General features: G+C 29.9%; 1 protein-coding gene across 1 annotated transcript in view; it reads right to left on the bottom strand.

Moving 5' to 3' along the window:
- LOC111700515 (locomotion-related protein Hikaru genki) overlaps window positions 1-15,272 on the bottom strand; it is a 55,005-nt gene that overhangs the window by 39,056 nt on the left and 677 nt on the right. Inside the window, exons 2-5 of the mRNA XM_023471445.1 lie at window positions 7,390-7,494; window positions 6,454-6,548; window positions 5,525-5,568; window positions 1,204-1,275 (exon numbers count right to left, since the gene is read on the bottom strand). Coding sequence (XP_023327213.1) covers window positions 1,204-1,275; window positions 5,525-5,568; window positions 6,454-6,548; window positions 7,390-7,494 — 316 coding nt within the window. The remainder of the gene's footprint in view (window positions 1-1,203; window positions 1,276-5,524; window positions 5,569-6,453; window positions 6,549-7,389; window positions 7,495-15,272) is intronic.

Raw genomic sequence — 15,272 nt, 5'->3', positions numbered from 1 at the left:
AAATGAATACTCAGAAAGAAAATAATTGGGTAGAGAAAATTTTTTTTTTTTAAATAGAGATAGAAAAAAATTAAATTTAAAAATTAAAAAAGATAAAGAATTGTAGAAAGAAGTTACCTGATCTGTAAAAAATATAGATTAGCAAAAAAATATTTAGAGTTCAAAGATATTAAAATAGTTTAAAGATATTAAAATAGTTTAAGAATATGGATACAGTTTAATAAAAATAGATAGAGATTGGGAGGATGGAGGATGATGGAANGGGTAGAATCAAATACGAATTAAAAATAATGGATGGGTTGTAGAATAAAAATTAACGGATCCGAAAATGAAGAACGCAATGGAAGATGAAAAGGATACATGTATGTAGAACCCCGTGTAATTCAAAAGATGAAAAAGAACTGGAAAAAAACAAAAACTTATTTCCAAAAAATGATAAAAAAAAGAGAAAAGACTAACTCTTCTTGAAGAATTTTAATATCTTCTATCTGTCTTTAGGACAGAGATTAAAATTCAACACTCAGTTTAAATTCAAACAATTTATCTTGAAAAAGTGCAATTTAACAAGTTTTGGCAGGATGTAGAGTTATAAATATATGTACCAGGCTTTCAGGGCGCTTCGTGCTCATATTCTATTTCAATTGTGAACATTTTCTCTTTGTGTTCATTGTAAAGCAATAACAAAGAAAAAGTGTTTATCTGATCTGGATACTAATGTTAAGGATGTATACGAATGTCATGATGATGAATTTGATACAGGTTGGAATGTTGAAAAGGATGGTTTAAGGAAAATCGAATTTTATGGATGCAAATTTTTGAAATTTTGATTGTCCATTTTTTTTTATCAAAAACCTCGTTTCTAGTAACTTTGAACATAAGAGGGTTAAAATAAAAGAATTATGTTTGTTCTTAAATAGATAATTAGAAAATTTGACTTTGTGGCGATTAATCAGTTCTGTGATATGCATCCTACATACAGTGAGAACCAGAAAACTCTGGAATAGGAAGACGACTTTTAGACTTAAGTTCTGCCTCTGAATATTCCAATGAGCATGCACCATAGTAATTCAGTAATTTAATAAGTTTATTATAAAAACTATTATTTTAAAACTTAAAATACACTTATTATTATTAGAAATTTAATGTCGTCCTTTTATTCCGCTGATTTTTTAGTTGTGTCTGTAATATATATTGCTTTGTTACCTGACATAGTTGATTGTACAACCATATTTATACTCTTCTCCTTCACATAGGGGTCCTTTCCATACACCAGCACTGTACAGTAAATCAATCAATCAGATAAATAGATAGATAGATAGATAGATAGATAGATAGATAGATAGATAATTGATTTGCAGAACCTTGTATCCTTGATAATGGATTGAACAAACAAACCTTAAATTTGAGAAATCTTGAGTTTCTGATTTCTATCAAATAAATACTTTTCAAGATGAAAAATAAAAAACAAAACATTTTCTTCTTTAAACGTAAAACGTAGTTGTAGACACCATCTAATTAGTAGGGCCTCTATAGTTTATAATGGATAATTAGAAACTATCTAATTATGCTGGATCCAATAATGGTCTGAGTTGAGTGTTATTGGGTGGATATACAGTAGATATTTAAAGGGACTGTTAGTGTGTTATTGGGGACTGTTAGAGTGTTATTGGGTGGATATACAGTGTATATTTATAGGGACTGTTAGTGTGTTATTGGGTGGATATACAGTTATAGATATTTAAAGGGACTGTTAGTGTGTTATTGGGTGGAAATACAGTAGATATTTAAAGGGACTGTTAGTGTGTTATTGGGTGGATATACTGTGGATATTTAAAGGGACTGATAGTGTGTTATTGGGTGGATAGACAGTGGATATTTAAAGGGACTGTTAGATTGTTATTGGGTGGATAGACAGAGGATATTTATAGAGACTGTTAGTGTGTTATTGGGTGGATATACAATGGAAATTTAAAGGGACTGTTAACGTAATTTCAAGTGATCTTCCTTAAGATAAATATCCGATTCACAATGGTACAATTTAAAACTTTAAACGGTTCAAAGCGGTTTTCAAAAATCCGAATGTAAATATTTATATTTTGCTTCTTCTAGATATTAAATATTGATATTCCTGAATTAGAAACCAGCTTGCAAACAAAGTTTTCAACAATTATAAGTGTTTTCGTAGATAAATAAGGAAAAGTATGTCTTCCTTGATCTGTCAAAGGGTATATATAGTTACCGTTTCTAAATAGAAAGTCACAAGAAATAACGCTGAAAGTCTCTTTAACAATTAAATACACTGTCAGTTTAACAAATAAATACACTGTCAGTTTAACAATCTGGTTAAAAAGTTTTTTTTTAAAAGACCAATCCTAACCCTACTCTGCACGTGAACGAAAATTAAACTTTTTAAAAATCAGGTATTTTAAATTGTCTCTTATATTAACATTTCCGACTAAAGATTGGGTTTTCCTCAATGTTGATCAAAATGGTAGATTTTCACTATATCTATATATTCTATATCTATATATTTTATATCTTTATATTCTATGTCTATATATTCTATATCTTTATATTCTATGTCTATATATTCTATATCTGAAAGATTATCTATAGCTATGAATATTCGAAGGAGTAATTGTGGAATTCCTAAATGCTGAACATAATTTTTCTTGTTTATTCATCTTTAAACATTTATGTGACATATTTCAGCTGATGGGATCTAAAAACCAAAAGTAATATTTCTTGGTATGTTTTCTTCATTATAAGGCAAACTTGTGTTTCTGACAAAGATTCATTTTTAAACTTAATTCAATTTTTCAATTGCATTTTTTTAAATCTTTGGTTGATCAACAGTTTCTGCCTACAGGAATGCTTATCACTATGCACAAATGCATTGAATAGCGAGAAATGGTTTAGTGACGTAAATTGAGTTGAACCACTTTTCTTCCACTTGAACCGCGACGCATAAGAGAAATGGTTGATCTACGTCCACGCAGTTCAACTGTTTTATTTTTAGATTATTTGTTGATAAAATCCATAAAAGTTTTGAAATAGCCGCATAGAATAAATATTCTGTAGATATTGAAGATAATTTATTCTTTTTTCTTCTTCTTTTCTTTTCCTTCTTCTGTTTCAATTATAGGAAAACTATATCCGCCATTATTAGTTCCGGTGAAGAGAGGGTCCGGATTATTATTTTGATATTATTATATGATTTTTGTAAGCAACTTTTCTATAATGTGATATGAACACACAATTAAAGAGAATGCTTGCAATAAAAGACTACTAAAAATATCAATTGACCGGTACTATTCTCAATAAATTTTAACGAAAAAAAAACATACTTTCTCTCCTCCACGGACAATTATTTGAATTGATTAAATTTAGGTTTGATTATTTAAAAACTTTTAAGTTTTTTGCTAATTTAGAATTTGCTCCGTTCACAACGAAAACGAAATCGCTAAAGGGAGAGACCGGCTATATAACATATCTTAACTGAGAATGCAGTATTGTAGAGAACAACTTTTGGATTCATTTGATACTAATGAGACATTTTTACTGTGTGTCAATTCTTAAATATTTCACCAGTATGTCACCAGAAGAAGAAATGTTTTTTTTTTACAATTCAATTAAATAACATGAAAAAAACATGTAAAACTAGTTGCATGTATACAAACAGGTTGAGAAAACATGTAAAACTAGTTGCATGTATACAAACAGGTTGAGAAAACATGTAAAACTAGTTGCATGTATACAAACAGATTGAGAAAAGCAATGAACTTCTTTCATTGGAAATAAGTTTTTAGAATTAATTTTAAAATCTCTCAGGTTTATGAAAATTCTTTCAGCTAGGGTCGCTTATATGGGAGGTTTTCTTTATTTTAATCGTGATTATTAAGAAATTTGCGAAAAAAAATTATAAAAATACCAAAGTTAATGAAATAATGAAATTATCGATTTTACGGTTCTACAATGGCTTTCTTCGATAATTTATAAAACATGTTCCTAAACAGCAAATTAGTTTATAAATTTATTTTTTTACGTGTTTTGTCTGTGTTATTAAATAAATTTATTTTTTTACGTGTTTTGTCTGTGTTATTAAATAAATTTATTTTTTAAAGTGATCTGTCTGTGTTATTAAATCATTGTATAAAATGTTTCTTCTGCTGGTTGAAACAACTGGTGAAATATTACAATCAATGTTTCTCGTTATGTAGCTAACATAATTTCTTTTTAATTCAAAAAAGAAAAATAGCTCCCGTGCATGTTTATTGAAAACATGCACAAAGTTATGTGTAGCATTTTCTAATATGCGATAACACTGACTGTGTTTGTAGTATCTCTCAGTAATATTGAATACAAGTAATGCTATCTTATTATATATAATGTGGTTTTTTCTCTTGAACTGCTGCCCCATCAATACTTGAATATAAATGTAGCATCAATTTTGGCGGGAAAAAAACGAAAAAATGTATCCGTATACTAATAGATTCCTTCTCAATTAATTTAAAAATGTATGTACACGTTACTGTTGTAAAATAGTTTTATTTAAATCCATGTAAACAATTTTGTAAAATTAATATAATCTCGATATGGAGATAATAAATATCTAGATCTTAAAAAAAGAAACATTACAAACGACTTTACACCGTAAAAAATGTCTCATTTGAATTGTACACCGTAAAAATGTCTCATTTTCATTATATGAATCCTAATTTTTTTTCTCTAAAATACTGTACTTTCAGCTCAAATATGTTACATAGTCGGTCTCTCCCTTTAATTTCTGTTAAGTTAAACAATACAGGAATTTAATAAAAAATCAAAGTTGGAATAAAATTCATTGTCACAAACCTAATATGTATTTTTTTATAACGAATATTACATTCCAAGTCTCCAGAAGTACACTGCAGCATATAAACTAGAATATATCTCACTGATGTAAAAAAAAGTTTAATTTATTGGTTTTTTGTTTTTAAATAAGAATTAAAGAATGAATAAAAAGTTTTCCCTCCTTCCATTTCTTTCCCGAAATTCCAACATATAAGTTCAGAGAATCTATTCTATCTAGTTTTTATTCTCATTATTTTCTTGAATTAGATTTCTATTGGAATCAAGAACGTAATTGGATCATGAGTCTTTTAAGCAAATAAAATTCTTTGACTCTATATATATATGTGTAGATATGGGTATTGAAGAACGACATTTAAATCTTCTTTGACACATACCGACACGGTGTGAATAAATGACTAATAGAGAAAATGAAGAACTTTTTCTTTAGATTTTGTGGCACTGAGATATAAACAGCTCTTCAACTTAGTATTTGGTTTTAGTGTCGGTAAGGTAACAGTTGTAAAATATAATTAGTGAAGCTGTATGTTTGTGCATCTAGCACCAGTCCTGGAATCTTTTAATTAAACTTATTTTTCTGCAAATTCTTAACATTGGTTAAATCATTACGCTCTCGAAACTTTAAGAAATGAAATAAAAATAAAATTGTTAGAGCTGATTGATGATAATTTTCCTGCATTCCAGGCGACAGAGTCGAGTTGTCCCCCCTGAATCAACCTGAAACAAAATGCCTTGCCTTGTCTTCCTTAGCATAAGTCAATTTCAGACTTTGTCAAAGCCTTTGACAGATGAAGGATTTATTTATTATTCTATAATACAAGTTTATTGGAAAACTAGCTAGAGAACCCAGCGCGTTGACAAGGGTACTCATAGCTACTCCCACCGATTACCCGCGCTTGGTCGTAAATTACGAGTTTGACATTTTCCCTTTAAAAGACCCGCTGAACTTAGAATCTCAAAACCAATCTATACTGTTGTTCTCCCGAGTTCCTCAATCAAAATTTGAGACAATTCGGTCAAGGAATTCATGAGTTATGATCGGACATACAAAAAACAAACAAACAGACTAAGAGAGATTACAACTTTATATACAGGGTTACCCACAAAGGATAAGACTTCAACGACGACTGTACGGAATTTATACCGTCGCTTTCCTAATATTCATGATTCCATGCAACTATAAACTTCTTTCTTCCTTTAAAGGTAACCCTGTATATAGATATTCCTGTAGAAGAAAATGAAATAATTACAGCAAATTTACAAAAATAAAAGCTGACTATAATTCACAAAAGGTTGATGGCTGTCGGCTAAACAGTAAACTTCGTATTTATTTAGAAATATACGTCTTTAACAATTTTCTCCTTATAGACGCAACAGATAGATGTAAGATTAGTGTCGATCAAAAGCGCTTTTTTATCGCATTAAGCCTATACCCCCTTTCATTTTTCGCGAACACTCCCTTTAACATTGAAATTAATTCAAGATTATGGCGTAGAGCTGAACAAACATTCTTAAATCATGCCCCCTACCCACAGGAAAACTTCTGAAGCCGCCCCATGACAGAAATTTTGATGTTTGATGTGATAGCACATATATATATACCTTAAATACAACTGAAGTGATATGTGAGAAAAGTTCTTGATTTTGTAAACTACTTCCATTAATAGCTACTCCAGGCAGTTTACAATGCTTTACTTCTAGCACAGATTAAACAAACATTGAAAAAATTAGTCTCAACACTTTTTTTGAAAGAAATATTTCGTAAATTGATTAAGTGTTTGCCACAAACTCAAATTTTCAAATTGCTATATAGTTGCAACCTGATGGTGTAAACCTTTGATATTTCAAATATATTTCAAATATTTTTATAGAATTCATAGTTTGAAATATATAAGGTGTACAAAATTGGATTGCAAAGATATACGGATTAAAGAAAAACAGAGTTTGATGAAAATACTTAGGGTTTTTGCATTTTTTTGCAGTTATTGTAAATATTCTAGAAAAGGAACACTGAAGTTCAGAAATAAAAAGTTTACTTTGAGCCGCAATCAGAAAATTTACTTTTTTCTTCTTTTTATCGTGAAATCTGTTTGAGTTGTTATTAAATATTAATAAAAGAATTGAGTCTTTGCCACAAACTTTGATTTTCTAATCCCTATATCTTTATCTTAGTCCAATACCGTAGACCTTAGATATTTCAAACTATGAATTCTGTTAGATCAAATAATCAATACTTTAAATTAAGGTTTACACCATTAGGTTGCTTAGATATTGGATTAGAAAATTTGAGTTAGTGGCAAAGAAACAATTCCTTTACATTATATATATACTGTGGCAGAATTTAAAGAATTTGAGCGGTGGTTTAAATTTAAGCCGCGGTTTAAATATGATTGGTTCCATTTAAAATTATATCATATGTTTCAAGATTTAAGCCGGCGCTTAATTTAAACCGGGTTTTGGCGGATTTAAATCGCGGCTCAAATTCTTTAAATTCCATGATATGATTATTTTGCATTAATGCATTAATGCATTATCTGCCTTGTGTAGTTGTAGGAGGTGAGGAGGCTGGGGAGAATGTAGATGTCAAATATTCTTCAAATTCATCAATATCTGCTATATCAACCATCTGATCTTCATCTTCTTCTAAACAATATCTACTATATCAACCATCTGATCTTCATCTTCTTCTAAACAATATCTACTATATCAACCATCTCATCATCTTCTTCTAAACAATATCTACTATATCAACCATCTGATCTTCATCTTCTTCTAAAGAACATCTACCATATCAACCATCTGATCTTCATCTTCTTCTAAATAATATCTACCATATTCACAATTTGCTCTTCTACAGCTTCTAAACAATATCTACTATATCAACCATCTGATCTTCTTCTTCTTCTAAACAATATCTACCATATCAACCATCTGATCTTCATCTTCTTCTAAACAATATCTACCATATTCACAATTTGCTCTTCTACAGCTTCTAAACAATATATACCATATTCACAATTTGCTCTTCTACATCTTCTAAACTATATCTACTATATTCACAATTTGCTCTTCATCTTCTTCTAAACAATATATACTATATTCACAATTTGCTCTTCATCTTCTTCTAAACAATATATACTATATCAACCATCTGATCTTCTTCTTCTTCTAAACAATATATACTATATTCACAATTTGCTCTTCTACAGCTTCTAAACAATATCTACCATATTCACAATTTGCTCTTCTACAGCTTCTAAACAATATCTACCATATTCACAATTTGCTCTTCTACAGCTTCTAAACTATATCTACCATATTCACAATTTGCTCTTCTACATCTTCTAAACAATATCTACCATATTCACAATTTGCTCTTCTACATCTTCTAAACTATATCTACCATATTCACAATTTGCTCTTCTACATCTTCTAAACAATATCTACCATATTCACAATTTGCTCTTCTACAGCTTCTAAACTATATCTACTATATTCACAATTTGCTCTTCTACATCTTCTAAACTATATCTACAATATTCACAATTTGCTCTTCATCTGCTTCTAAACAATATCTACCATATTCACAATTTGCTCTTCTACATCTTCTAAACAATATCTACCATATTTACAATTTGCTCTTCTACAGCTTCTAAACTATATCTACAATATTCACAATTTGCTCTTCTACAGCTTCTAAACAATATCTACCATATATGCACAATTTGCTCTTCTACAGCTTCTAAACTATATCTACAATATTCACAATTTGCTCTTCTACAGCTTCTAAACAATATATACTATATATGCCATTTGCTCTTCATCTTCTTCTAAACAATATCTACCATATTCACAATTTGCTCTTCTACATCTTCTAAACAATATATACTATATATGCCATTTGCTCTTCTACATCTTCTAAACAATATCTACTATATCAACCATCTGATCTTCTTCTTCTTCTAAACAATATCTACCATATCAACCATCTGCTATTCTACATCTTCTAAACAAAGAAGGGATCAGAGCATGCAACTTAAGGCAGTATCATCACAATGAACCTAGTTTCAGAAACATGGTTTCATTCCTGGATGATGGAACTTTGTTATGAAAACCACGGTTTATATCTGAAAATTCTAATTGTGTTTTCTCAATTAAATGTAAAACTAAAAAAAATATTTTATCTATACTTATAACACCTTTTTAACCATCCATAATAACATATGTGAATCCCAAACAGAAAACTCGGTTATCTATCAATACTGTCTTAAATATCCGGCTCTGTATCCTGGGACTCAGGGGATGCATATATCATATTTTTAGAAACTAAATATTATAAAAAAATAACATGTATACTGTAAACACTGCAAAGATATTTACCACACAAACCAAAGATATTTGTTCCTGAGATCTATTATCTATACTATAAATCAAGGTACTAATGCAAGGAAAGTTAATTGCGGCCGCAATTCCACCCAGTTCTCTCTGGGTGGAATTTGTAAACAAGAAAAGATGCATCAGTGTTCTTCTAGTATCCGAAGAGGATAAAAGCATTAAATTTTGATAATTTTTTTAAATTTACATAATGGTTTCCTGACCAGAATATTTGATAGATTTTTTTTTGTGAAAATAGATTGCATGTCAGGCAGTGAAATCCGTCTTGTGTTTACTTTTCCGCCCAAAGAAAGTACACTGCAGTACAAAAATGCGCACACTTCTGAAATAATTTTCCTTGCATTAGTACCTTGCTATAAATGCACAAGGTATTCAACTAGATAAATTCCATGTGTACAATATTTAATTAGGGTCCGGAGCACGTTCAAATCAATCCGTTATCGAATAGAAAAATATCCGGAACGGACAAGCTCATCAAATAGCCGTTTGGTCTTAAATAACAACTGCAATTGCAGTTGAATTGACGGTTTTATAACCGTTCGGAACGGATCTTCATTTTTACAACGTGAATTGAAAAATAAAAAATATTCGTCATCTTCCCTATTGAGTTAACAGTTGGAATTTTTGTTAATGTGACTTCACTGAAAACTGGACAACTATACAACTGTGTGACCTCATAGATTCTTTAGTTTGCACTCTTGTATGCCGAGTCCATTAGCACTTTATTCAATTGGGGTTAAGTCATGTGTTTGTTGTCTATTCTGAACCAATAGAAACAGTATGGCGGTAACGTCTATCTTTTCTTTCTATCTCATCATCCAATTAGAGTTATGAATCCTTCAATCGGCGCTATCAGTAAATGGAAATATTTATTTTTACTGAAACCATGGGTTTTACGCACAAGTTATAGAGGGAAGCAAATTTATTTCATTACATGATTGCATCATATAAAGGAGTTGAGTTTTTGCCACAAACTCTGATTTTCTAATCTCTATATCTTTGTAACGCAATGCCGTAGGCCTAAGATATTTCAAACTATTAATACTTATAGATAAAATAATCTAAGTTTGAAATATCAAAGGTTTGCACCATATGATTGCAAAGATATTGGAATCAGAAGATTTTAGTTTGTGGCAAAAACTCAATTCCTTTAAGACATTTTTGACGATTAAAAGCTCTTCAAAAAGATGAGTTATGATAAAAAACATTTTAGATTTCAAAGTATGAAGTGATATCTAAATAATGAATGGTTCTGGGGTGTAATGTTCAGAAAATATAGAAACACTCAAAAATTATTTGTTTTAATGCAATTATGTAACAAACTCTGATTTTCTAATCCCTTTATCTTTGCGATCTGCACTGTCGCAGACTTTTGATATTTCAAACTATAAATTGTGACAGATTAAATAATCTAAGTTTGAAATATTAAAGGTTTAGGTTTGTGGCAAAACCTTAGTTCCTTTTTGTTTTTTTTTAAGAAACATCCGGCCGTTGGTTCCTTTTATTTTTTTCTTTCTTTTTTTAGGAACGTTTTATTTTAATCATTAATAATTTGAACATCAAATTTCAAACGAAATTTCCGTTAAATTTCAAAAGCTTCCGTTCGTTATTTCGTATTGGAACATTGTTTAGCCCCATATAAACTGCTTAGAGTTTGTTTATTCATAAAGATGTAAAACATTGTTTTATCTCAAAGGGTCTAATTTTTAGGATTTTATAAAATCTTTTATCAATTGTAAATCCTCATTGTCAACTTATCTTTTTTGTTTTAGTATAAAATCCTTTACTTTGTATCAAACCAGGAATTCAAATAATTTCTTTCTTTTTCTTTCCTAAATTCTTGTAAAAATTAAAAGTTAAAACTTTAACCAAGTAACACGAAAAACTTGAGCAAACCAAACTTTTTTAATTAGATTTGATATTATGTATTTGCCACTAACTTCATTTAGTCTTCGTAATTAGGGCTTCAGGTTGAAAACAATAAAATTATTATTACATTAAACTAAAGTAAATCGACTGAAATCTTATACATTTTCAATCATATACTCCTTTTTTTCAAGAAGCTATTGAAAAGATCAGCATGTTGTCATATACGTAAAACAAAGGCAGGCTTCTATGATCGAAAACACGTTATTAAATTTTAGCAAAATCTGAATAGAAATTGTTTAAAATATTCTCATATTGAAGAGGAAACAGGTTTACACTTGATGGAAATCTGAATAAAAAATTCCTTTGGTTCCCTTTAATACCTTTGGTTCCCTTTAATATCTTTGGTTCCCTTTAATACCTTTGGTGTACTTTAATACCTTTGGTTCCCTTTAATACCTTTTGTTCCCTTTAATACCTTTGGTTCCGTTTAATACCTTTGGTTTCCTTTAATACCTTTTGTTCCCTGTAATACCTTTGGTTCACTTCAATACCCTTGGTTCCCTTTAATACCTTTGGTTCCCTTTAATACCTTTGGTTCCCTTTAATACCTTTGGTTCCCTTTAAAACATTTCGTTCCCTTCAATACCTTTGGTTTTCTCTTTAATACCTTTGAATGTTTTTTTTTTATTTTTAAACGATACCAAAACGAAATGTGAAAATTCCAGCATTTTACAACTGTATTCTAAGAAAAAATATAGAGAAAAAACTACCAAAAAAAATCCTTTTTGATGTGTTTTTTCATACATCTTCTCTCAGGGTTAAAATTTCGCATATATAATGTAACGAAAGCATAGAGTTATGTTTAAGAATATACATTCTTTTAATTTACAAAACTCATCAAATTTTGAAGATCTTTTTGAAGTTTTCAAAACTTGAACGTTTTATTGTCCATCATTACAAACAATCTACAAAAAGTCAAAAAGTTTGATACCCTTCAAGGAATCTATCAAAACATAGCTATAAACATTAGACAACCTTTTATAATGCTTAATTCGCACTTCCCCCATACCTTTTATTAAAATAAAAGTTGTGTTTCTAGGGCGCTTCGCACCAATCTTTGATTTTATTATTAAAAGTTGCGCTCTCACTCCTGTATGCCGTGTCCATTATGTCATGTGTGTGTTGTCTATTCTGAACCAATAGAAATAGTATGGCGGTTACATCTATCTTTCTATCTATTTCATTATCCAATTAGAGTTATGAATCCTTCAATCGGCGCTGACACTAAATGGAAATATTTACTCAAACTGAAAATATAGTGCTCTTATCGATTTTTTTTCGTGGATTTTTCAAATTCAAATTTTAAAGACAAATTCTTTCAATTCTAACCATCCTTAAACCTTCTCTGGGGTCATGTGAGGACACAAACAAAAATTGGGCCCGAACGATTCAGCCGTTTTGACGTTTATCGGTTACAAATAAACAAAGAAGCAAAAAGACCGACCTGCAGCAAAGTATATATAATACTGTAACCAGAAATCCTACTGTGTATATAGAGCAAATTATCCAGGGTTGTGTAAAAGCCTGAATTAGTTAATTAGTTCCACCCAAACTAACACTAATCAGTATTAATGTAAACATATAAAATACAGAATCAGTACAAAAGTATCTTTTATATAGAGGATTAATTAAAAAGTAATTTTATTAAATTTTCTTTGTTTCCAACGAGAAAAAAATATGAAAAGTAACGAAATAAAAACGTTAGTTAACAGATGAGAACAAATTAGTATATGCACCCTAAACTAGGCTTTTGCTGCGTAGTGCAATAAATCTGCACTGCTCTCAGTTCTGACCGAAGAAAAAGTACGTTTTAGCAGAGAGTGATTACCGATAATAGACACCGACATCTATTTTCATTTTAGCAATACCTAAAATGAGAAGTATTGAATGTCGTCTATCGATGTCGTGAAACTGTGTATCACGGACATATTTTGATATCATTTAAAAACAGTGCCTTTAACTTTGTCATTTTAAATTGGATGATATAAGTAAGTATTTAAAATATAACATTTAAAAACAGTGCCTTTAACTTTGTCATTTTAAATTGGATGATATAAGTAAATATTTAAAATATATCATTTAAAAACAGTGCCTTTACCTTTGTCATTTCAAATTGGATGATATAAGTAAATATTTAAAATATATCATTTAAAAACAGTGCCTTTAACTTTGTCATTTTAAATTGGATGATATAAGTAAATATTTAAAATATATCATTTAAAATAATAATAAAATGCAGGTACGGTAATTTAAGATAAAAATGGAGAGAAAATCTTTTAAAAGTTTTTCATTATTTTACACGCACTAATTGCCTATACATATAATACAGTGAAACCCTTAATAACGAATACATTGAAAGAATTCATCAAATGTCGTATTCTTCACTTTCTGATAATGGAATGTTGCAGATATTTAGTTTTTTAATTAAATGATTATATATGGAACTCTTTAAAACTGTTCCCGCATATTCATGGCTATTTATCTATTTCGCAAATACTGAAATTTACGTAATATAGTACAAAAATCATTGAAAAATTGTCAAAACTACATTTTATGATTCTTCCAATGTATTCGTTATTAAGGGTTTCACTATAGTAAAATGATACAAATAAAGCGAAACATTTTACATCGGAAATTTGCATGCTGATTGCAAGGTTTAATTGAAGTTAAACTTTTTAATGTTTGTTCACAAAATAGAGACATTTCGAACATTTGCACTGCAAGCATAGAGTACAATGTACTTTCTGGTATTTAGTAAGCTTGATACAAGTTTCATATTTGCATTCATGTAGCTGATATCCTTGTAGAATATCTATAATTAGTTAAACAAACTAAGTTTCAATCTTGACAATATATAAACAAGATATATGCATTCTTGCTTAAAGGCAAGGTACTGCAAGGAAAGTTAATTGCAGTTGTGTATACTCTGCGTACATATTGAAACCAGTTCTCTCTAGGCGGAATTTGTAAACAAGAATAGGTTCATCAGTGTTCGTTGAGTATCCGAGGAGGTTAAAATTTAGATAATTTTGAAAATTCACATAATAGTTTCCTATGGCCAGAATATTTTATAGATTATTTTTGTGAAAATGGATTCCATGTCAGACTGTGACATCCGTCTTGTGTTTACTTTTCCGCCCAAAGACAGTACACTGCAGTACAAAAATTGTGTACACCTCTTAAATAACTTTCCTTGCATTAGAACCTTGCTTAAAGGGGTGTAATTATGTTCCCCATTTGTATAGAATGGGTGCGTATCCAAATTTGACTGATCAAGGATTAATGTAATTGTTGAGCATTTGGTTTGCAAGCTGTTTTTTTTAAATGTTGATATTCGACTTTCAATAATTAACGATTTGTTAAAAATCCGCGTGTGAAATCGAAAATTCGTGATTTTCCAGAAAATATCCGCAGTTTGAACATCGTGTTACAGATAAACACACGGAGTTGTCTACCCCTGATGATTAGTTGAAAAAGAGAAAGGGGTTTGGGAAATTGGTTACTAATTTCCCGCCAAATAATTTAAATTTTAAAACTTTTGAAATCCGCGAAATTTGTTTTTGTTACTTTTGAATAATGTTAGCAGCGAAAGCGAAACGGAAAACGAAAAAAGAAAAATGGTTAAATTGGTGTCTTATAGTTTTTGCCTTAGAATTCCTTTTGCAGAGTAATTTTGATTTTACAAGTAAACTGTTCTTCTGAAAGTTGTTCAGACATTAGCCGTGGATTCATATTTATCCATATCAACATTAAACAGATTGAACGCCACAAATTCTAATTTTCTAATTCCTATGACTACACAAACTGATGGGTTAAATCCTATTATCCTGATGGGTTAAATATGGCTCAATGTTTTTCTAGCATAATTCATAGTTTGAAATATCAAATGTCTTTAAACCAGAGTTTTCGTAAATACATAGTATTAAATGTTTTAGAAGTGAACTCACCACACCTGTGCTAGTTAGCTGACTAAAGGAACTAGAGCTGATGAGAATAACTAGAAGTGAACTCACTATACCTGTGCTAGTTAGCTGACTAAAGGAACTAGTGCTGATGAGAATAACTAGAAGTGAACTCACTATACCTGTGCTAGTTAG

The sequence above is a fragment of the Eurytemora carolleeae genome, unplaced genomic scaffold (assembly GCF_000591075.1).
Source record: "Eurytemora carolleeae unplaced genomic scaffold, Eaff_2.0 scaffold360, whole genome shotgun sequence".
Classification (NCBI taxonomy): domain Eukaryota; kingdom Metazoa; phylum Arthropoda; class Copepoda; order Calanoida; family Temoridae; genus Eurytemora; species Eurytemora carolleeae.
Note: the sequence above shows the minus strand (reverse complement) of the source record. Positions and strands in the feature narration are given on the sequence as shown.